The sequence below is a fragment of the Carlito syrichta genome, unplaced genomic scaffold, assembly GCF_000164805.1.
Source record: "Carlito syrichta isolate Samal-C Ts95f unplaced genomic scaffold, Tarsius_syrichta-2.0.1 Scaffold303139, whole genome shotgun sequence".
Classification (NCBI taxonomy): Eukaryota; Metazoa; Chordata; class Mammalia; order Primates; family Tarsiidae; genus Carlito; species Carlito syrichta.
Genome location: NW_007247235.1, coordinates 429,639 through 447,117, shown reverse-complemented (window position 1 = coordinate 447,117; position 17,479 = coordinate 429,639). Strand labels below are relative to the sequence as shown.

Below are 17,479 nucleotides of genomic sequence, written 5' to 3'. Positions count from 1 at the left end.
CGGCAATCCTTCCGCCTCAGCCTTCCGAGTAGCTGGAATTACAGGCGCGCGCTACCATGCCCGACTGATTTTTTAAAAATTTATTGTAGAGATGAGATCTCGCCAAGTTGCCCAGGCAGGTCTCGAACCCGCAAGGTCAGGCAATCCACTCACCTCAGCCTCCCAAAACGCCGAATTACAGGCTGAGCCACCAAGCCCGGCTTGTACCTTATTTAAACATCCAGACATCCACATCCACACACAAACAACATAAACACGCTTATTTTCATGTAACACTTTGATTTCTTTTTATTGTATACAAAATTCTCCACATTTTAGATAACCACTGGAAAACTTAAAGTAAGAAGAGAAAGAATGAATGAAAAACTTCCTTGGTGGTGACTGTAACTTCCACAGTGTGTCTACCTACTTTCTGATCCTCCCTGATCATTAAATTTAGGTAGATACACTCTATGGATAGATGAAGAATCTACTTACTGTGCTTCTTCAGAAGACTCTTGTTTTATTTTTAATGTTCTCTTTGTGACAGGTATTTCATCTGAAAAGCAAAGATTTTGAAACAAGTTATATTTTCCCAAGTGATGGCTCATATGTATGTAGATAAGTAGATATGTTGACTGCTCATTCCATACTTTCCAAGGTCAGGCCTTCATTCTAATGTCAAACACTGTCCAATGCCAGATTTATAAATATAACCCTTATATAACGAGATGCATACTTTTATATGCAAGATCAGAAACCAGCTCTACAAGTATAAAATTCTTCAAGGTCACCAGTGTATTTCTAGCTAGGAGCTTAAAGCTTAATTTCACTGCAAACATGATTTTAAAAGAACAAGAATGAAAATAATTCTTTTCTATTTAGATTTTCTATGTAGGTTTTACAGAGCAATTATCCTCCCAGTATCAGGATCAACATATTCTGCATGTTATTTTTTTCCTCAAAGGTTTAAGAGACTTAATTCTCTATGACAAAACCAATGTTATGGAATGCAAAAATATTTTAGACATTATTACTGTCTTACAATTACGTAGTAGTGATCACTTAGCATATCCCCTTTTTATTCTTCTAATCTTTAAGGCCCTCTCTTACATACTGTTAGACTTACAGTTTTATGGTCTCTTTCTTCTCTCTCTCTCTTCCAATATTTGATATGTGTGTGTGTGTGCTTGTATTTATATATATTTTTTAATTTTATTTTATTTTATTTTGGTAGAGATGAGGGTCTTGCTTTGTTGCCCAGGCCGGTCTCGAACTCCTGAGCTCAAGCCATTCTCCCATCTCAGCTCCCAGAGTAGTCAGTGCTCCAAGCATGTACCTCCAAGTAAGTTGGTTAATTTTCTTTTTTTCCTACAGATGGAGTCTCACTATGTTGCCCAGGCTTTTGAGAGATATTTTTAAACAGCATGCATTAAAAAATATATTAGCATGTAATCCCTTCTCTTTTGAATCAACATTTCTCTATCATCAGGAATTTTGTAAAAAACAGTGCCCATGGACTTTTATCATAAGCTAGGGTAGCCCATTTATACTGCCAATCCTACTCAGACTTCCTTGAGGTTGCCTGAGTACTTTACTGAGGAGAAAGAACATTTACTTATAAGTGAGCACTCATTACACAACTTGCTGTTAATATACAATATACAATGGCTGCAGCAGAAACTTAATTAGTACTTTCAAATTATAAAAATAAAAATTGGAATGTTTAATGTAAAAAGAAACAAAAAAAACTATACATATACTTAGTCATACAAGTTTAGATTGGATGGCCATGAGTTTTATTATTTTCCATATATATATATATAAATTTATTTATTTTTTCAGTCAGAGTCTCACTCTGATGCCCAGGCTGGAGTGCAGTGGCATGCTCATGACCACCGCAGCATCATGACCTGCTGGGCTCAGGTGATCCTTCTGCCTCAGTTTTCCAAGTAGCTGGAACCACAGGTGTGCGCCACCATGTCTGGCTAATTTTTTGCTTTATTATAGAGACGAGATGTCACCAAGTTGCCTAGGCTGGTCTCGAACCCCTGGACTCAGGCAATCCACTCGCCTCCACCTCCCAAAGTGCTGGAATTACAGGCGTGAGCCACCGCACCTGGCTTATTTTCCATTTTTAATATCTTTGACTGTGTATAATTCATTCAAGGTACTGTGGGATGGAATCCCCTTAAGAAGTCTGAAGGAGTATGATCATGGATACAGTTCAAATATCAGCTCTTTTCAAGGTAAATGGAGACCTCCCCTAATTTTTTTGTTCAGACTGAAATCTGGGAGAAGACCTTTTCCAAATCATAAACAGAAAAGAAAAAGTATTTGGGATAAAAGAAGGAAAAGATAATTACATCCGTAACAGTCATTTCAGAACTAGAGGGCACAGGATACTTAGAATTGTACAGAATGCTACCTGTCACTGAGCTTCTTTGTATAGCTCAGAATTAGGAAATCGTCTGTGTCTTTAGGAATTTTGGTGTTATCCAAAGCACCAAATGACTAACACCAAGCACTACCTGGCATTTTAAGGTTAAACCAAGGATATCCCTATTGCCCCAAATAGAAGGACTATATTCCGGTGCTGACCACTAGGTTGGAATGGTACCAGACAATATTTACATATAGTTAAGTACCAGTACACATATGAAAAAGTACATAATTACACGCAAATATGAGTATAATAGATAGGCTTTCTTACCCAATTCCTGATCTGTTGGATAGCCGTGGAGATCCTGACTGTGGTTTCCCCAGTCCTCCTGTGAATAGTCCTCCATAGTGCTGCCATCTGACTCCAGCTCCTGGTACAAGCCACTACTGTTAATAAGTACAGGCTGGCAGGGCTGAGCATCCCATCCTCCCTGACCAAACACCTGTTCCAACTGTTCAAATGTGTAACTGCTCTTTCTTTTCCCAACACCATGTTCTTTCACCCGACTGTAACACCTGCGAAGGGTCTAAGACACAAAGTCTTTTGTTATTCCTTTAAAGCTGTACTTCCTCTTCCAGGCACGGACCACAGATATTAATTACTATTAGACAGACACAGACAGACAAACATAGACACATTGTTACAGGAATGCTAGATTTCAAATTCATTATTATATTAGAAAAAAAATACTAATTTAGCATTTACTCAAACATGTTATAATTCAAACAATTATTTTGCAATTAATTATCCATTAAACAACAAGAAACATTACAACATTATTGCATATACCCCATACACATATTTTTATACCCCCACCCCCATTTAAAAAGAATAAGGGGGAGGGGAAAAACAAGAAATACCAGCCAGCCAATAGGATGCACACCTGCCACAGAAGAGAGAGAGCTGCTATTGTGCCCAGAATTTGGAAAAAGTGAGGGAAGGGAGGACAGAAAGAAGAATTTCCCAAAGCAAAGAATACCTTCCTTACTCTTTTAAGAAGGAATACAGGGTAAAAACAATTGCCTAAACAAATTAGCTCGTAAAACATATTACTTACATAGTCTGTATTCCTTACTAACACAGTCTTTGTGGAAGTTGCTAAAATTTAAAACAGAGGTCAAATCAATAATGCTACAAATTCCCAGTCTCTAACATCAATTGTGAAGAAACAGTACACAAATACCTACATCTAGAACTAGACAATTTACCAGTCTATTCTACCAACTCAAACTGCCAGCTAAACAAACCAACAAATGAGGCCAGTAATCCTTTTTTGGTGGGGGCCAGGGGAGAGGGGTGTTATTTCACTTCTTTTTCTGCCATGTAGCACACAACAAACAAATATCATTATGCAAGTCCACAGATAAGACCTGGGTAATTTTATTTCGTACAACCCTTCAATTTTTTTCATGGTCTTTATTTCTAACACATATTTCCGATTGTTAGCCCAGTTTCCTGAGTTTAATGGTACATCTTATCTCATCTTAGATGGTATTTCAAAAGATAAATCAAGGACTTAGTCCCAGCTTTCAAATTTAGTGTAGTTGCCTTCAGTCTCTATTCTATCTCTGCCTCCCTTTGTTCCTTCTAATCTCTCCTCTATTTTAGTGAGTTTCACTCTGAGAATTTTCTTAAGATAAGACCCCTTTTTCCTGGTGACTCCCAAATACTTTCTAACTCAACTGTGCAAAACCAGTTCACCTTAGACTTAATTTATAGGCATTTCCAGACCATCAATTTTTCCTAAATGAGAGATTATTTGCCATAAGCCAATATGTTAACTGTTCTCAACAAACTAAAACAACTCTTACTCTGTCTAGTCTCCATTAAAGTTCAGTATCTTTAAATCACAGTTGACAATCCACAAGACACTCTGTCAAATACTTTTTAAATCTGTTCCTCGAGGCCAGAAATACAGATGAGTAAAAGAAATAATAAAAGCATAACACATGATGATCCTCCTCACATATCAACAGAGCAGTGATGAGAGTCTCCCACCCTAACGCCAGCCAACAGACTCCCTGAACAAGCACTTGTCTCATTCTCCCTTTCTTGAGTTCTCTTCTGGAGCCTCAAATGACATCTTAGAGAACTGAGGTTTCTGATAATACACTTTTTAAAAGTGTTGCTTCTTTCTCTTTGTTAAAGATAGTCACAATTACATAAGACAAACTTTCTAGAATTAACCAGAAATATGAATTTGGGAAATGTGTGTCGGGGCAAACCTTCCAATGGAAGGAGACAAATGTCTACAGTAGATCTCATTTGACTTTCTACATACTCCTCCTTTCCCAGTGCCCTCTGCCCTCCATGCAGGGATTGGAATTTGAATTGCAAACATCCCCTGCCAATTTATTTTTATCTCACAATGTCTAGTTTCTGCCTCCAAGAACACCCCAACCACACTTTTCAACTTTCCAAGGACCATAAATGGAGAGTCCCAACCGTACTTTCACCCTTCCAAGGCCATAAATGGAGAAGGAAACCATGCCACTGCACATTACTTACTAGCTGCCTAGAGAAAAGCATTCAGCACACAAAAGAGTCCAGTTGGCTCTGTCACTGAGGGTGATTTCAGAAGTCAAGGAATAAAACTAATGTTCCTTTGAGGCAAGGTGCCACACTTATCAGGAAGTGACAGGTCTAAGCAACGTCACCAATCTTTGACAATGTACATGGCAGGAAACCACAGAATAGACTCTTACTCTCTTTGAAACCACCAGATTGAGCTTAAAATTTCACTTGACTTATGTAATTGTGAATAAGGAAACTAGCAATATCTAATGGTTATAGATATGGAAGAATCGTCACATGATATATTTTACATTTCATCAAAAGAGGCTAACAGATCTTGCCACCTCTTATTTTGTAGTGTACTTTTATAATACACTTTTAGAGTACAATATGCTGATACATCAGCTCTCAGGTGCCTGAAAGAAAGATGTTTGGTAACTTATAAATCCATAAGATAGAAATTTGGTGTATTAAAATAATACAAAAATAACTCTCTCAAGATATAAATACACATAAGACTTCTGGGTTCCATAAAGACCACAGATCCAAGGAAACCCTGTTTAAATAGGATGCATCAACTTAGGGGGAAAAAAAAGAACTCAAGCATTAGCTTGACAGCTACTGTTAGAAACACTAGTATCTAGTTAAACTTGAGAGAATTTGAAGATGGATAAAAAGGACCTGTGGAGACCTGCCAATTCTTATCGTCCATAATAAATCAAAAGGTAACACATGCCACACTAAATGATTAACCATAGCACAGAATTAAAAGACTGTGTGTCTGTGCCAATAGTCCTAAATAAACCAACTCAAAAACCTACTCTAGATCTGAGATTACAATACAGTTACAGAATCTTGGAAAAGCGAAGTCTACCTTCCATTTCAGACAGCTACCAAATCCGACAAGAACTTCCATTTGGCTTTCTTGAAGAACCAGGTCCTATTCAGCACAAAAAATCTTGCTTCCCTTCCTTCTTTCTTTACTTCAGTCATCTTAGAATTTTGTAGTAACTTAGGCTCTAATAGTTTTCTAAAAACGAAGATCTCAGGGGATAAATTCCTGGGGGGGGGTGAAATTTGCTTAAAATAATTAAAAACGATTCTATTCACAATTAAAAATAATTTTCCTGTCAGAAATTTTCCTGGTAAGTCAACGTTATGCTCTTGTCTCTTCCCCGGAGGAAGAGCTATGAAACAATACTGTATCTTAAACGAAACCATAGAGATAGAGATCAGGAGAAGTGAAGAAAATTTGGATAGAGAACTAAAGTATAGGTAACAACTGGATCAGGTGGTCAAACCAGAGGAGTTCATGGGTATTTGATTTGGAAGAAATGCCAGGTGAACGCTTACTAAGTCCACCATGCCAAGTACTTAATGACTACAAAAGGAAAAGAACCAGAGAAAAGACTCGAAAGACAACCCATTACCAAAGCAGGGAGAAAAATAAGATGGCTGACAACTGACAATTTATAGGACAGGGTAAAAGTTTTGCCAAAGTTTAAGATTAGAGTAAAAGGAAATGAGAGAATAAAAAGATGACATTCATTGTGGATGAATGTATGGGGAGTCTATGCAGGAGGAGGGCAGGTAAACAAAGGCAGGAATTTTAGATGGGCAGGATTGGGGGTTTAACGGCAGCAATGCAGAGAAAGACCCAGGGTTACAGTACACGTAACATTAAATACAGTGCACAATGCAGCTATCTTGCCAAAGTAAGTAAATCCAGTATTGGGTTGTATAAGCAGAGGAATCACATGTAAGCTATGAAGGTGGCTCTTCCTCTCTATTCAGCACCGGTGAGGCCACAGCTGGAGCACAGCATTCAGTTCTGGGCATCGAACCAGCTACAAGAGAGGGAAATTGTAGAGTTCAGAAAAGGGCAAATAAAATAATGAAAGGCTTGGAAAATAAGATCTATAAGCAGGGTCAGTGGTTTCATCAAAGCCCTTCCTGACATTATCTAAACTACATTTGGGTTAGATACTTTTGAGATTATGGTTTCTTTTGCTTCAGTGTCCTCCAATCCCTCCTTTGACTTTTAGGAAGTAGGAAGAATTAAATTCTTCCCTGGGATGGCAAAGTAGGAAGCAAACTAAATGATTCTTAAGGACATATGCCAACCAATTCCAGTACTGGCTCAATAATTTTCTCAAAATTTGCCCCATTTCATACAATCATAAATAATCACTATGACAAAACCACTGCTCTAGCTAACTAACCATAAGTGGAACAAAGCATATAATGAGGAGGAATAGAAATAAGGCATAACAGCTATATAAATGTGTTTAGAAAACATTGTCTTGATCAGTCTAAGACGTCAGATGAAAAATAAAGTCAACCTGCAGGGAGGACAGCTTAGTTATAACAGCAGGAAACAATGTTATAAGAAAAAAACAAGCAGTGAAACAGATTTTCAAATGTAGTTGTCAAAATGGCCATAATAGAAATGAATTACATAGTTATCTTAATGCATTGCCAACTAAACATGATAAATTTGAGATTCCTTTCACCCAAATGATTACATAAAGACTACACTTATTTGAAAACAAAGCCTTAAAAGTCACATATGCTCCACAAGAGATGGGCAAATTACACTGGGAGTAAACCACCAGTGACTTATAAAATTGTTAAAAACAATATCTCAGACTAAAGCAGATGTGTATTTTGAAGCAACAAACAAATCTTTCTTACTCCTTTAAATTAAAGCTACTGCTATTGTAACTTACAACTAGTTACTCTTAGTTCATTGAGGCAACAAAATAACACCAAATTTATTTTAATATCTTTAAGAAAAACTCAAAATTTCTTTAATTAGTTATATTTTGTTACTGTGAGCATAAAAGTAAGAAAGAAATATCTTAAATAGCATATATAAGTAAAAAAACACATTTCTGCCCACAGTAAGAGGATATTAAGAATGTAGTATACATTCCTAGTCATATCTTTTGACACAGAGCTGTAACTAATAATTAAGAAGTCACCTAAGGCAATGTCCATCTGGGGTCAGCAGAACTTTTACTACCTTTTTTCTTAGGTATTCTGTTAATGAATATCTGACAAACTGACTTGCCAATAATGTAAAACCTTAAAAACCAGACAAAAAATCCACCAAAATAAAACCAAAAAGAAAATGTAGCAAACTTTTTTCACACTTAGTGCCATAGAGCAAGCTCTGGCAAGTAAAAAAAATATTTTTATTCTTAAATCTTTTGCTTTTCCTTTTCCTTTCTGGGGTAGAGGTTCTTAACCTTTCTGGATGGTGGATCCACTCCCCAGAAAAATGCACACATACACAAGCTGTCCCATATAATCGCAAAAGGACACATGGACTCACTCAAGAGCCTACAAAAGAACTTCAAATTTAAAAACTCTGCTTTATATTATATAGTTTTCTCCTCCATAAAATAATATGTATTAGTCTGAAATCCTAAAATAAGGCAGACTTAATTTGTGCCTTAAGCTTTACGAGAGATTTTCAAGACTAAGACAACCAGTTTAAGTACAATTACCAGCTTGTTCAGTATCCCGTGCACTTAGATAAAACAGCATTAATATTTTCTTTATTAGCTAAATTCTCCTGTTTCTTGAAGGAAGTAATTTCTGTCAATAAAAGCATACAGGATATTGCTTTACTCTTCACAAAAATATGGCACTTTTTTCCATCTGCAAGATATCTTTTTCTGAAGTGACAATTTAAGCCACATTAAAAGATCCATTCATTAAGCTGATTATCAGTTACAACTGTATCACACAGTACTTGATCATTCATTATCTGATTGTGTTATCAATATAAGGTGCTAGATAAATTACCTAAGGTAACAAAACAGGGAAATTCATCTATTCTAAAACAAGTATAGGAAAGTAAATCTTGACTACCTTTTTCGTCTCCATGGCTAAGCCGTCACCATCTTCCAGTTTTAACAATGCCTAATGAGCCAGACGCAGTGGCTCACACCTGTAATCTTAGCACACTAGGACTGCCTTGAGCCCAGGGGTTCAAGAACAGCCTGGGCAAATTGGCAAGACCTCATCTCTACAATAAATAAAAAAATTAGCCAGGTGTGGTAGCGCACGCCTATAGCTCCAGCCCTTGGAAGGCTGAGGTGGAAGGATCACCTGAACCCAGCAGGTTGAGGATGCGGTATACATGCGTGTGCCACTACCCTCCAGCCTGAGCAAGAGTGAGACTCCTACTCAAAAAAAAAAAAAAAGACTAATAACTGAAAGGGGATTGAAAGGGGATTGATTAGTGTGACTCCAATGGGATTAGTCCAATCAATTACTAAAACTGTTCCTATGATTATCATCAATGTCTTCTTAATAACTTTGTCCTGCCCTCATTTGACTTCCCTGCAGCACTGGGTATTCTTCATCACCTGTCCATATCATTGTCCTTGCCAAATTTCTCTGTATAAAACTTTCCATAATATATTGATACACTAGGGGTGGTTGGAGCTGACCAAGTCTCCAATTGCAAACTAGGCTCTAGTTTCTGAAATATTATAGAAGTTTTGAATGGAAAAGAATCTTAAAGATCATCATGTTCATTTAAATGAGGAACCAAGGCCAAAAAACAAATAAGCATTCCTTTAAAAGAGATATGGCATATGAAAATTACCAAAATGCCACTCATCAAATTTTAATGTTTCCTAAGAAAGCTATGGCATTATATTGTAAGCTCCATAAGGTAGGGGTTTTACCTATCTTATGTCCACTCCCCTATGCCTAGAACAGTGCCTATCACATAAGAATTATCAATATTATTTACTATAAATTAAACTAATTTTAAAGTAGTAAATCACTTGCAAGAGGATTAAATTTTTCTTAACAAAGAAAATCAAAAAATGTACTGCTTAACTAAAATAGTTTATATTTAAATCTTGGTGGTAGGGCTCTTGAAAACTTTTGAAAAGGAGAAAAATATATAAAACAGATACAGCTATAATTTTCAAAGTAGAATAATTTCTTTATAAGAGAGGAGAACTAACTGCAGCTGGCAAGGCTATACTTAAAGTATCTACCATTCTTGTTGTTCCTTTAGGGGCATGCCCTACTAAAGGGAGCTCTGCAGCCCTGTCCAAATTTTTTGCCTTACAAACTAAACAGTAAAATATTCAAGAATATAAGGTAGTTCTGTCAAAGATAGAAAGGGGAAAAGATTCCATTGTTTCCTGATTTTAATTGGGTCAAATAGAAGAATGACCACCACAAACAAGAGGGCTTACCTCACTGCAGCCGCAGTCTTTGTGGGAACTGCTCAGGATTGAATCCTATCAGCTTTACACTTCATGCTGAACCTGACTATCAACAACTCACTCACTTTGTGTTTATAACTGGTCAGTTCTGTCTTCATGAGGAGTGATTCTTGCATAGAATATATAATTCAGGAAATTTTAATTCTCAATAAACATCAAGTCCTAAGTTTTCCATGCTCCTTCAGGCTAGCAGCTGAGGGTCTTACCCATTCAAATTGCTAAGGAAAAAACCCTCAAAGAGGACAATACTAATTGTCAAAAACAAACATCTTCCATAGATCAAGGAACTAAGTCCATGTAATCATGAAGCTTTTAACCCTAGCCATGTGTACTTAACATGAACACTCATACAATTATCTCCTGTTAGCAATACTCTATAAAAGCCATCCCTAGTATGCATGTTCATGTACAAGGGCTTCCTTGGGACATGAGAATCCTCCTAGACATGAATTTCTCAAGTGCCTCTTTATTTAGAACAAGACAGTCAAAAAGTTAGGGTATACTGAACTACTTGTCTCAGATATAAGCAGCAATAGACAGCTATAGTCACTGAAGACAAGCAGGTTTGTCTAGAACTTCCTCCTCACCTGAAAGGGGAAAAAATCAGTTGCTGGTAAATAAGTGACTCGGATCAGAGGTTATCTTCATTTGACCTTCTATATCACCTCTGAAGTTGCTATGTCAGCACCTCTGAATGTTTTCCTCAGTATCTCACACCTTGAGAGCACCACCTCAAAGTGATATTCAGATACATTTTAAAAGTTGTTAACATTTATTAGTATGTGATATCTAAAAAAATATGTTCAAGAAAATTATCTAAAATATTTCTGGCATAGCAGAGGAGAACCATTCATCTTTAAAGTCCTCCCAGATGCCCTCCCAATGTGTTTGTTCCACAAACAAACATGTCTAAAAATTAAGAACCTCCTACCCCTGCCCCTGCCACACACTCAACCAAAAATCCTCACTCAGCTTCATCATTAAAACATTGTATTGCTTCCCAAATACAAAGGTACCTTCCATTTGTGTGACCAATGTTTAGAAGGGAAGTTGTCCAAAGCAGGTTTTCCCCTGGAATAGTAGGCCACTTTATTCCTTTCATATGTTGACCATGTGGTTCAGTTTTATCGTTATTTCTTACTAAAAACTACCGTCTGTAATGCAAAGATAACCTATAGTAGAGAAGTTTTCCATTGGTAAATTTTACACATTTGGTAATGAAAAACAGAATCCGGATATTCAGATAAAATCATCTAAAAACTAAGATAATTAGAAATCTTTCATCAAAACATCTGGGTACAAAATTAAATCATAATTTATTTAACTGTGAAAATGTAAATATTACAACATTTCTTTTTCATTTACACAGTGTAAACTACAGATTCTAAATGCATGAAAAGAACACTCCATATTCTGACACATACCCATTCTATGAAAAACCTGAAAATAAGCATTTTTAAGTTTATTGTAACCAGCCATCCTTGGACAGTCTGAACTTATAGAGGAAGCTATTAAAAAGACATTCAGGCAGTCACAATGTTACTTTTAAAAATCATTTTGTAGGATTTTTATATTTCATTTGTAAATTTATGAAGACTGCTAAAAGTAGCCTTATGAAAAATTATTTCTGTACCTTCTACAAAATCAACGCTTTTTTTTTTTTTTGAGTCGGAGTGTCAGTTTGTCGCCCAGGCTGGAGTGCAGTAGTACATTCACGGCCACTGCAGCCTCGACCTGCTGGGCTCCGGCAATTCTTCCACCTCAGCCTTCCAAGTAGCTGGAACTACAGGCACGCACCACCATGCCTGGCTAATTTTTTGATTTATTGTAGGGATGAGGTCTCGTCAAGATGCACAGGCTGGTCTCAAACTTCTGAACTCAGGCAATCCTCTTGCCTCAGCCTCCCAAACTGCTGGGATTACACGCGTGAGCCACCACACCTGGCTACAATTTTTCTTATGTGGCTCTCAATGTGCCATGTAACGAAGGTAAGCTATAGCCACAATTTCCTAAGTGTCTACTGTGTGCTGAGATTTGAGCTAAGCAATTTTCATTATCAGTCCTACTTCTTATAATAATGTTAAAAGAGAGTGTCCCAGGAAACAAACTCTGCGGAGACTGTGCACAGGAGATCCACTGGAGAAGGTTCTCGGGAACCACACTTAAGGGACTGAGAAGCAAGGTTGGGCAGAGAGAGAAGTTAAAGGAAGACATAGTTGCAACAGTGGGCTCTGCTGATCCTAGCTGATCCTAAACTGAGGTATGGAACAGGGGTATCGTTCAGATTGGTACTGAATCGAAGCAAGGAGATTGGACCTCTGTATGTCAGCACTGTCTGGTCAGTCACTGGATTCAGGTTGCCCCCAGAGAGGCAGCCTCACCTTGGGTAAGAGAGTTCCCTTAGACAAAGGGAAATTCTTAGGAGGAATTCAACCAGGAGCCATCAGCAGTCAGTGCTCCAAACAGCTAGGGGAACAAGTGTCGCATTTCTGGAAGAGGGAATCGGGCAGTGCGTCACATATATACAGAGAGTCACATGGTGCATCCCTATTTTACAAATAAGAAAACTAAGAAAGGTAAGAGTGTATTCAAGCTCAGTATTGCCGTGTCTTTAATGTAATCTTTGGTTTCAAAACTAGGACACCTAGCATGCTTCTCTTCAGGAAGTCACTGAAAACTACAGAAAGTCACTGTATTTGCCTTTTTGCCAGATCTGCTGGAACGCTTATAGCTCATTTTAAAACTTAATAGCTCAAGTAATCATATTTACCTGGGTTACTGCTATACACCCTGCATTCTCTTTATTTTTCTCATATATATATGTGTCATCCTCCCACCCCAGCACCCCAAGCAGCTATGAGGCTTGCATTCTGATTTCATATTTCCTGATTCTATTTTTAGCTTTCTGAATATGCTGATACCTTTTCTTTTGCATATTTTACATTACAAAACAGTCCACTTAATCCCTATCTATTTTCAAGAAGTATGCCGACTATGTACACATGAGGCAAACGATGGCAGCCATAGGAAATAAATGTTCCATGCCCACCTTTGGTAGCCTCATCCTTACTTGCTTTTACTGTCAAAGAGTAATTTTGCTTTATAAATGTTTATCCTCCTATAATTTAAACTTACTTCTTTTAAAAGGAGCTGGTAGACCAGTAAATACCATCATGTATTAATATATAGAGTCTTGAACAAATGAATGAAACTTCTACAATAAGGGCTTACTTATGTTTCAACACTTTTTTAAAATTCTGCCTTAGGACTTCCAAACCAATGTTTCTCCTTTTGTTTATAGTCTTATGAAACCATGAATTATCTGAAAGAATTTTTAAAACGGTTTTCATTTAAATGACAAGAAACATGTATAAGCATAATGATATCCATCTGGGTGTTTGTGTGTGTCAGAGTATCACTCTGTTACCCAGGCAGCAGTGTAGTGGCAGGATCACAGCTCACCACAGACTTGACCTCTGCTCAGGCCACCCTCCCACCTCAGCCTCCTGAGTAGCTGGGACTACAGGCACGTGCCACCACGTCCATCTAATTTTCTGATTTTTCTTTTCTTTTTTTTGGTAGAAACAAGGTCTCACTATGTTGCCCAGACTTATCTCAGACTTCTGGGCTCAAGCAGCCCTCCTGCCCCAGCTTCCCCCACGTACTGGCATTACAGGTGTGAGCCACTGCAACTGGCCCCATCTAGGTGTTACAATAATTTTGGTACAGCGTTTGACTGTTTATGATCACACTGTTGCCAGAAACATTACTTCAATTGTCAACATTTAATTCAGGGGAGCTTATGATTCATAAGAAAGCAATATAACCAAGTGGTTAAAGAAAGCATGTGTTCCAGAGTAAGACTGCTTAGTCTAGTGCCACCACCTGCGAGCTTTGTGACATTAGACAAATTAATCTGTGATTTAATTTCTCCATCTGTAAGATGGGACTAGTAACAGTACCCATCATAGATTTATTGTGAACACGAAATGAGAAAACAGAAGTAGAGCATTTAAAAGTTTCTGTTTAAATGCTAGCATCCATTAAATATCAGCCATCATTATAATTATTACAAAAATGATACAGTCACACCATATGGAGACTAAGGGGCCCTTATGAATGGTGTTCAAGAAGGGAAAAGTAGTAGCAGCAAAGTGTTCTATCACAGGGTACAATGTAGATATGAATAATATATTCTAAAGAACCTTACCACAGTAATCGATATCAGAGTCATGTTGGGAAAAGTAAGTTACAGCTAAACCACATTATCCAAAATATTAAAGGAATACTAACCCGACTTTTTAAATTTTTGTTTTATTAGTACTTAAAAAAAGTATTTCAGAAACTGTTTGTTTGACATGTGAGCTCTATAGATAAAAGGAGCTTATACTTAGATGTAAGTTTGTACATAAATGTTTTTGCCCACACACTATTCAAGTTTTAGAAGCATCTGGCTATATCATCACAGCTTCTTTACCTTTTGTGCTTAGTTCTTTTTTAATACATAAAAACCAGTTAGCTAATCATTCTCAAAGATCTATAGCCTTTGGCAAGAATATGGTGACTAATACACTGACATACAAACTAAAGGGGGGAAAAGGATCCTAAATACCCGTCCAGAGTGATGATGAGGCCTCACTCGAGTATCCAACCTGTTTACCAGAAGCAGAAGTTAGCAAAACTCAGATGGAATAGATATAAGGAGTAACATGAATGACCCATCTATCTTCTTGTAGTTTGACAGAACAAAAAAGCATGTAGAGTTTTTATTCCTTTTGTTGGTGCATTGAAATTTACTGGAATTAAAATCAGATTTACAACTACTACTTCTTGAAAAATAAAACACTTCATGGATATATAGTTATGCTATAGTGACGAAAATAACATTTTTTCCTTGACTTTTAATTTTGTGTGGTTATATCACTTTTACAAAGAAAAAACTAATTACTTTATACTGTTCTAAATTTGGCACAACTCAATTTCTCAAAGCTCAGCTTTTTTTTTTTTTTCGAGTTGGAGTCTCACTCTGTCACCCAGACTGGAGTGCAGTGGTTGCTCCCGGCCACCGCAGCCTCGACCTGCTGGGGTCCGGCGATCCTTCCGCCTCAGCCTTCCAAGTAGCTGGAATTACAGGCATGCGCTACAATGCCCAGCTGATTTTTTGATTTATTGTAGAGATGAGGTCTCGCACCCGCGGGCTCAGGCAATCCACTCACCTCAGCCTCCCAAAGGCACGGGATTACAGGCTGAGCCACCGAGCTTGGCTGCAAAGCTCAACTTTTAACCATGTATCCTAATTTGTACAAAAGAGCAGGGACATTACCTGGTTTTGCTTAAGGCTGTACCTTTAGGACCCTGCATTCACTAGCAGGTACTCATTAACTAATGACTGAATGAATAATAAGAATGTAGCATTGTGCTGCCTGGTGGTACAAACCTCAACGACAACTGGATTTATAGAATGTAAAGGAATAATATAAAATCATGTAAATCATTCTTAATAAAGCAAAGGCAAATTAATTTCTATTACTTATGCATAATGAGAGGTACAGAGCTCAAACTTTCTAAGGCCAATAAGGTTATCAGAGAATATCATAGTTGTGATATTTTTCCTAACTATGGAAATTGCTTTGAATTATGTAGTTTAAATATCATATTGTTTTCTACTAAAATGTAAAGATTTACAGACAGGTTTTCATCAGTTTTGTTCACTGATGTATTTCCCAGCAGCTAAACCAATGTCCTGAATGTAGAAGGGGCTCAATAAATTGTTGTTGAATGAATGAATGAATGAATGAAAATTCCTTAAGACTGTATATAGGCAGTTGAGATACCAAATATAATGCCGAAGTACTTTTTGACCTATCGTATTCTTTCTAAATCATAAATCAGTTTTTCCCTTTAGAGAAAAATACTTGCAAATTAAAATAATAATAAAAGCAGTTTTTGGTAGATAGGAACTTTTATTCCAGTTTATTATATCAATCACAAACATAATTGGTTTATTCAAATAAATGAAGTAATCTGAAGATTGTAGAGAAACAGTATGGTAAGTTTCAAAGGATATTACAACAAAGTAATCGTACATAGGCTGAGGAAATGCAACCAGAAAACAAATCTAAGTAAACAACTTCCACTATTTTATCAATTTATAATGAATGAAGTAATATTTGGTAGCTCAAAATATGTAACTTATGAATATAGCCAGGAACACACATATAAAAAATAAAATGATGGCTGTTGTTTCTAAAATGCCTGAGAATAAACACAGGTTTGTATTTTACTAAGGAGTAACAACACATTCTAGTAAGTGCAAAGATAACACTCACTTGATTAATGTCAAGAAAAAAAGTATTTTCACTGGCTCTCAAGGATTCTTCTCAACTACAAATAGGTGTAAACCATACAGAATTAAATACATGCCTTTTTTAATATGCAGACATCTTTCAATTATTTAGGACAATTGTGGGGAGGGGGAGATTCAGTATTGATTACAAACTCCAGATAATTTATACCATATGCATATGAGGAACAAATCCATGAAGCATTCACTTTAAACACTGAATGAAGTTTCTGTAATGGTAAACAGTAGGCAGAACACAGTGGTGGTACTCCACAACAGAAACAGAATTAAAGAGTATCGAATGATCATTGCAATTCTAACAATCAATTGTTTAAAAATCTAAAGCTCCTTATGGTACTGGTCTGTTGTTTTTGAAACTCAGAAAACTTTCCCCCCTCGTTTCATTTCGTTTCATTTATTTAGTATTACAGATATAACTTTCCGCAGGGAGAAAAACTGCTACTTTACCTTAGCCTACCAATAGTATACTTCAGAGTGTCTATATGACAATTAACATTCAGAGTCTTAGATGTGAATTTTAGTTACTTTCTGGCCATGTTATGAAAAAGGAACAGAAAAAAAAGGCAGGTTAATCACTTCTGAAGGCTGAGGAGCAGATCAGAATTCCAGAGTGTAGAGAGTACATCCTAAAGGCAACACAGACAGGACTGTCCTAATTTAATGTTTTAGTTGCATTTCATTGGGTTCTTTGAAATCACCTGAAAATTTAAGCTATGAGGTACTGTGATGATCTTTGATGACTGCAGTCAAGAATCCTCTGTGTAAGTCAGTAGAGTAATAGATAATGAGTTGTCTCATAGGTTAAGATCTAACACGGCGGGGCTGGGTGGCTCAGCCTATAATCCCAGCATTTTGGGAGGCTGAGGTGAGTGGATTGCCTGAGCCTGAGGGTTCAAGACCAGCCTGGGCAACTTGGCAAGA

The 17,479-nt window shown here is 37.0% G+C and overlaps 1 protein-coding gene across 3 annotated transcripts in view; it reads right to left on the bottom strand.

The window, feature by feature from the left end:
* Positions 1–17,479, bottom strand: part of MSANTD2 (Myb/SANT DNA binding domain containing 2) — a 41,851-nt gene that overhangs the window by 5,136 nt on the left and 19,236 nt on the right. Inside the window, exons 2-4 of one of the 3 annotated variants that reach the window (XM_021712226.1) lie at positions 6,694–6,783; positions 2,693–2,948; positions 478–538 (exon numbers count right to left, since the gene is read on the bottom strand). In XM_021712226.1, the coding sequence (XP_021567901.1) occupies positions 478–538; positions 2,693–2,768 (137 nt within the window). In that variant the 5' untranslated portion in view covers positions 2,769–2,948; positions 6,694–6,783. The remainder of the gene's footprint in view (positions 1–477; positions 539–2,692; positions 2,949–6,693; positions 6,784–17,479) is intronic. The other 2 variants (XM_008057835.2, XM_021712225.1) reach the window with 2 other exon arrangements.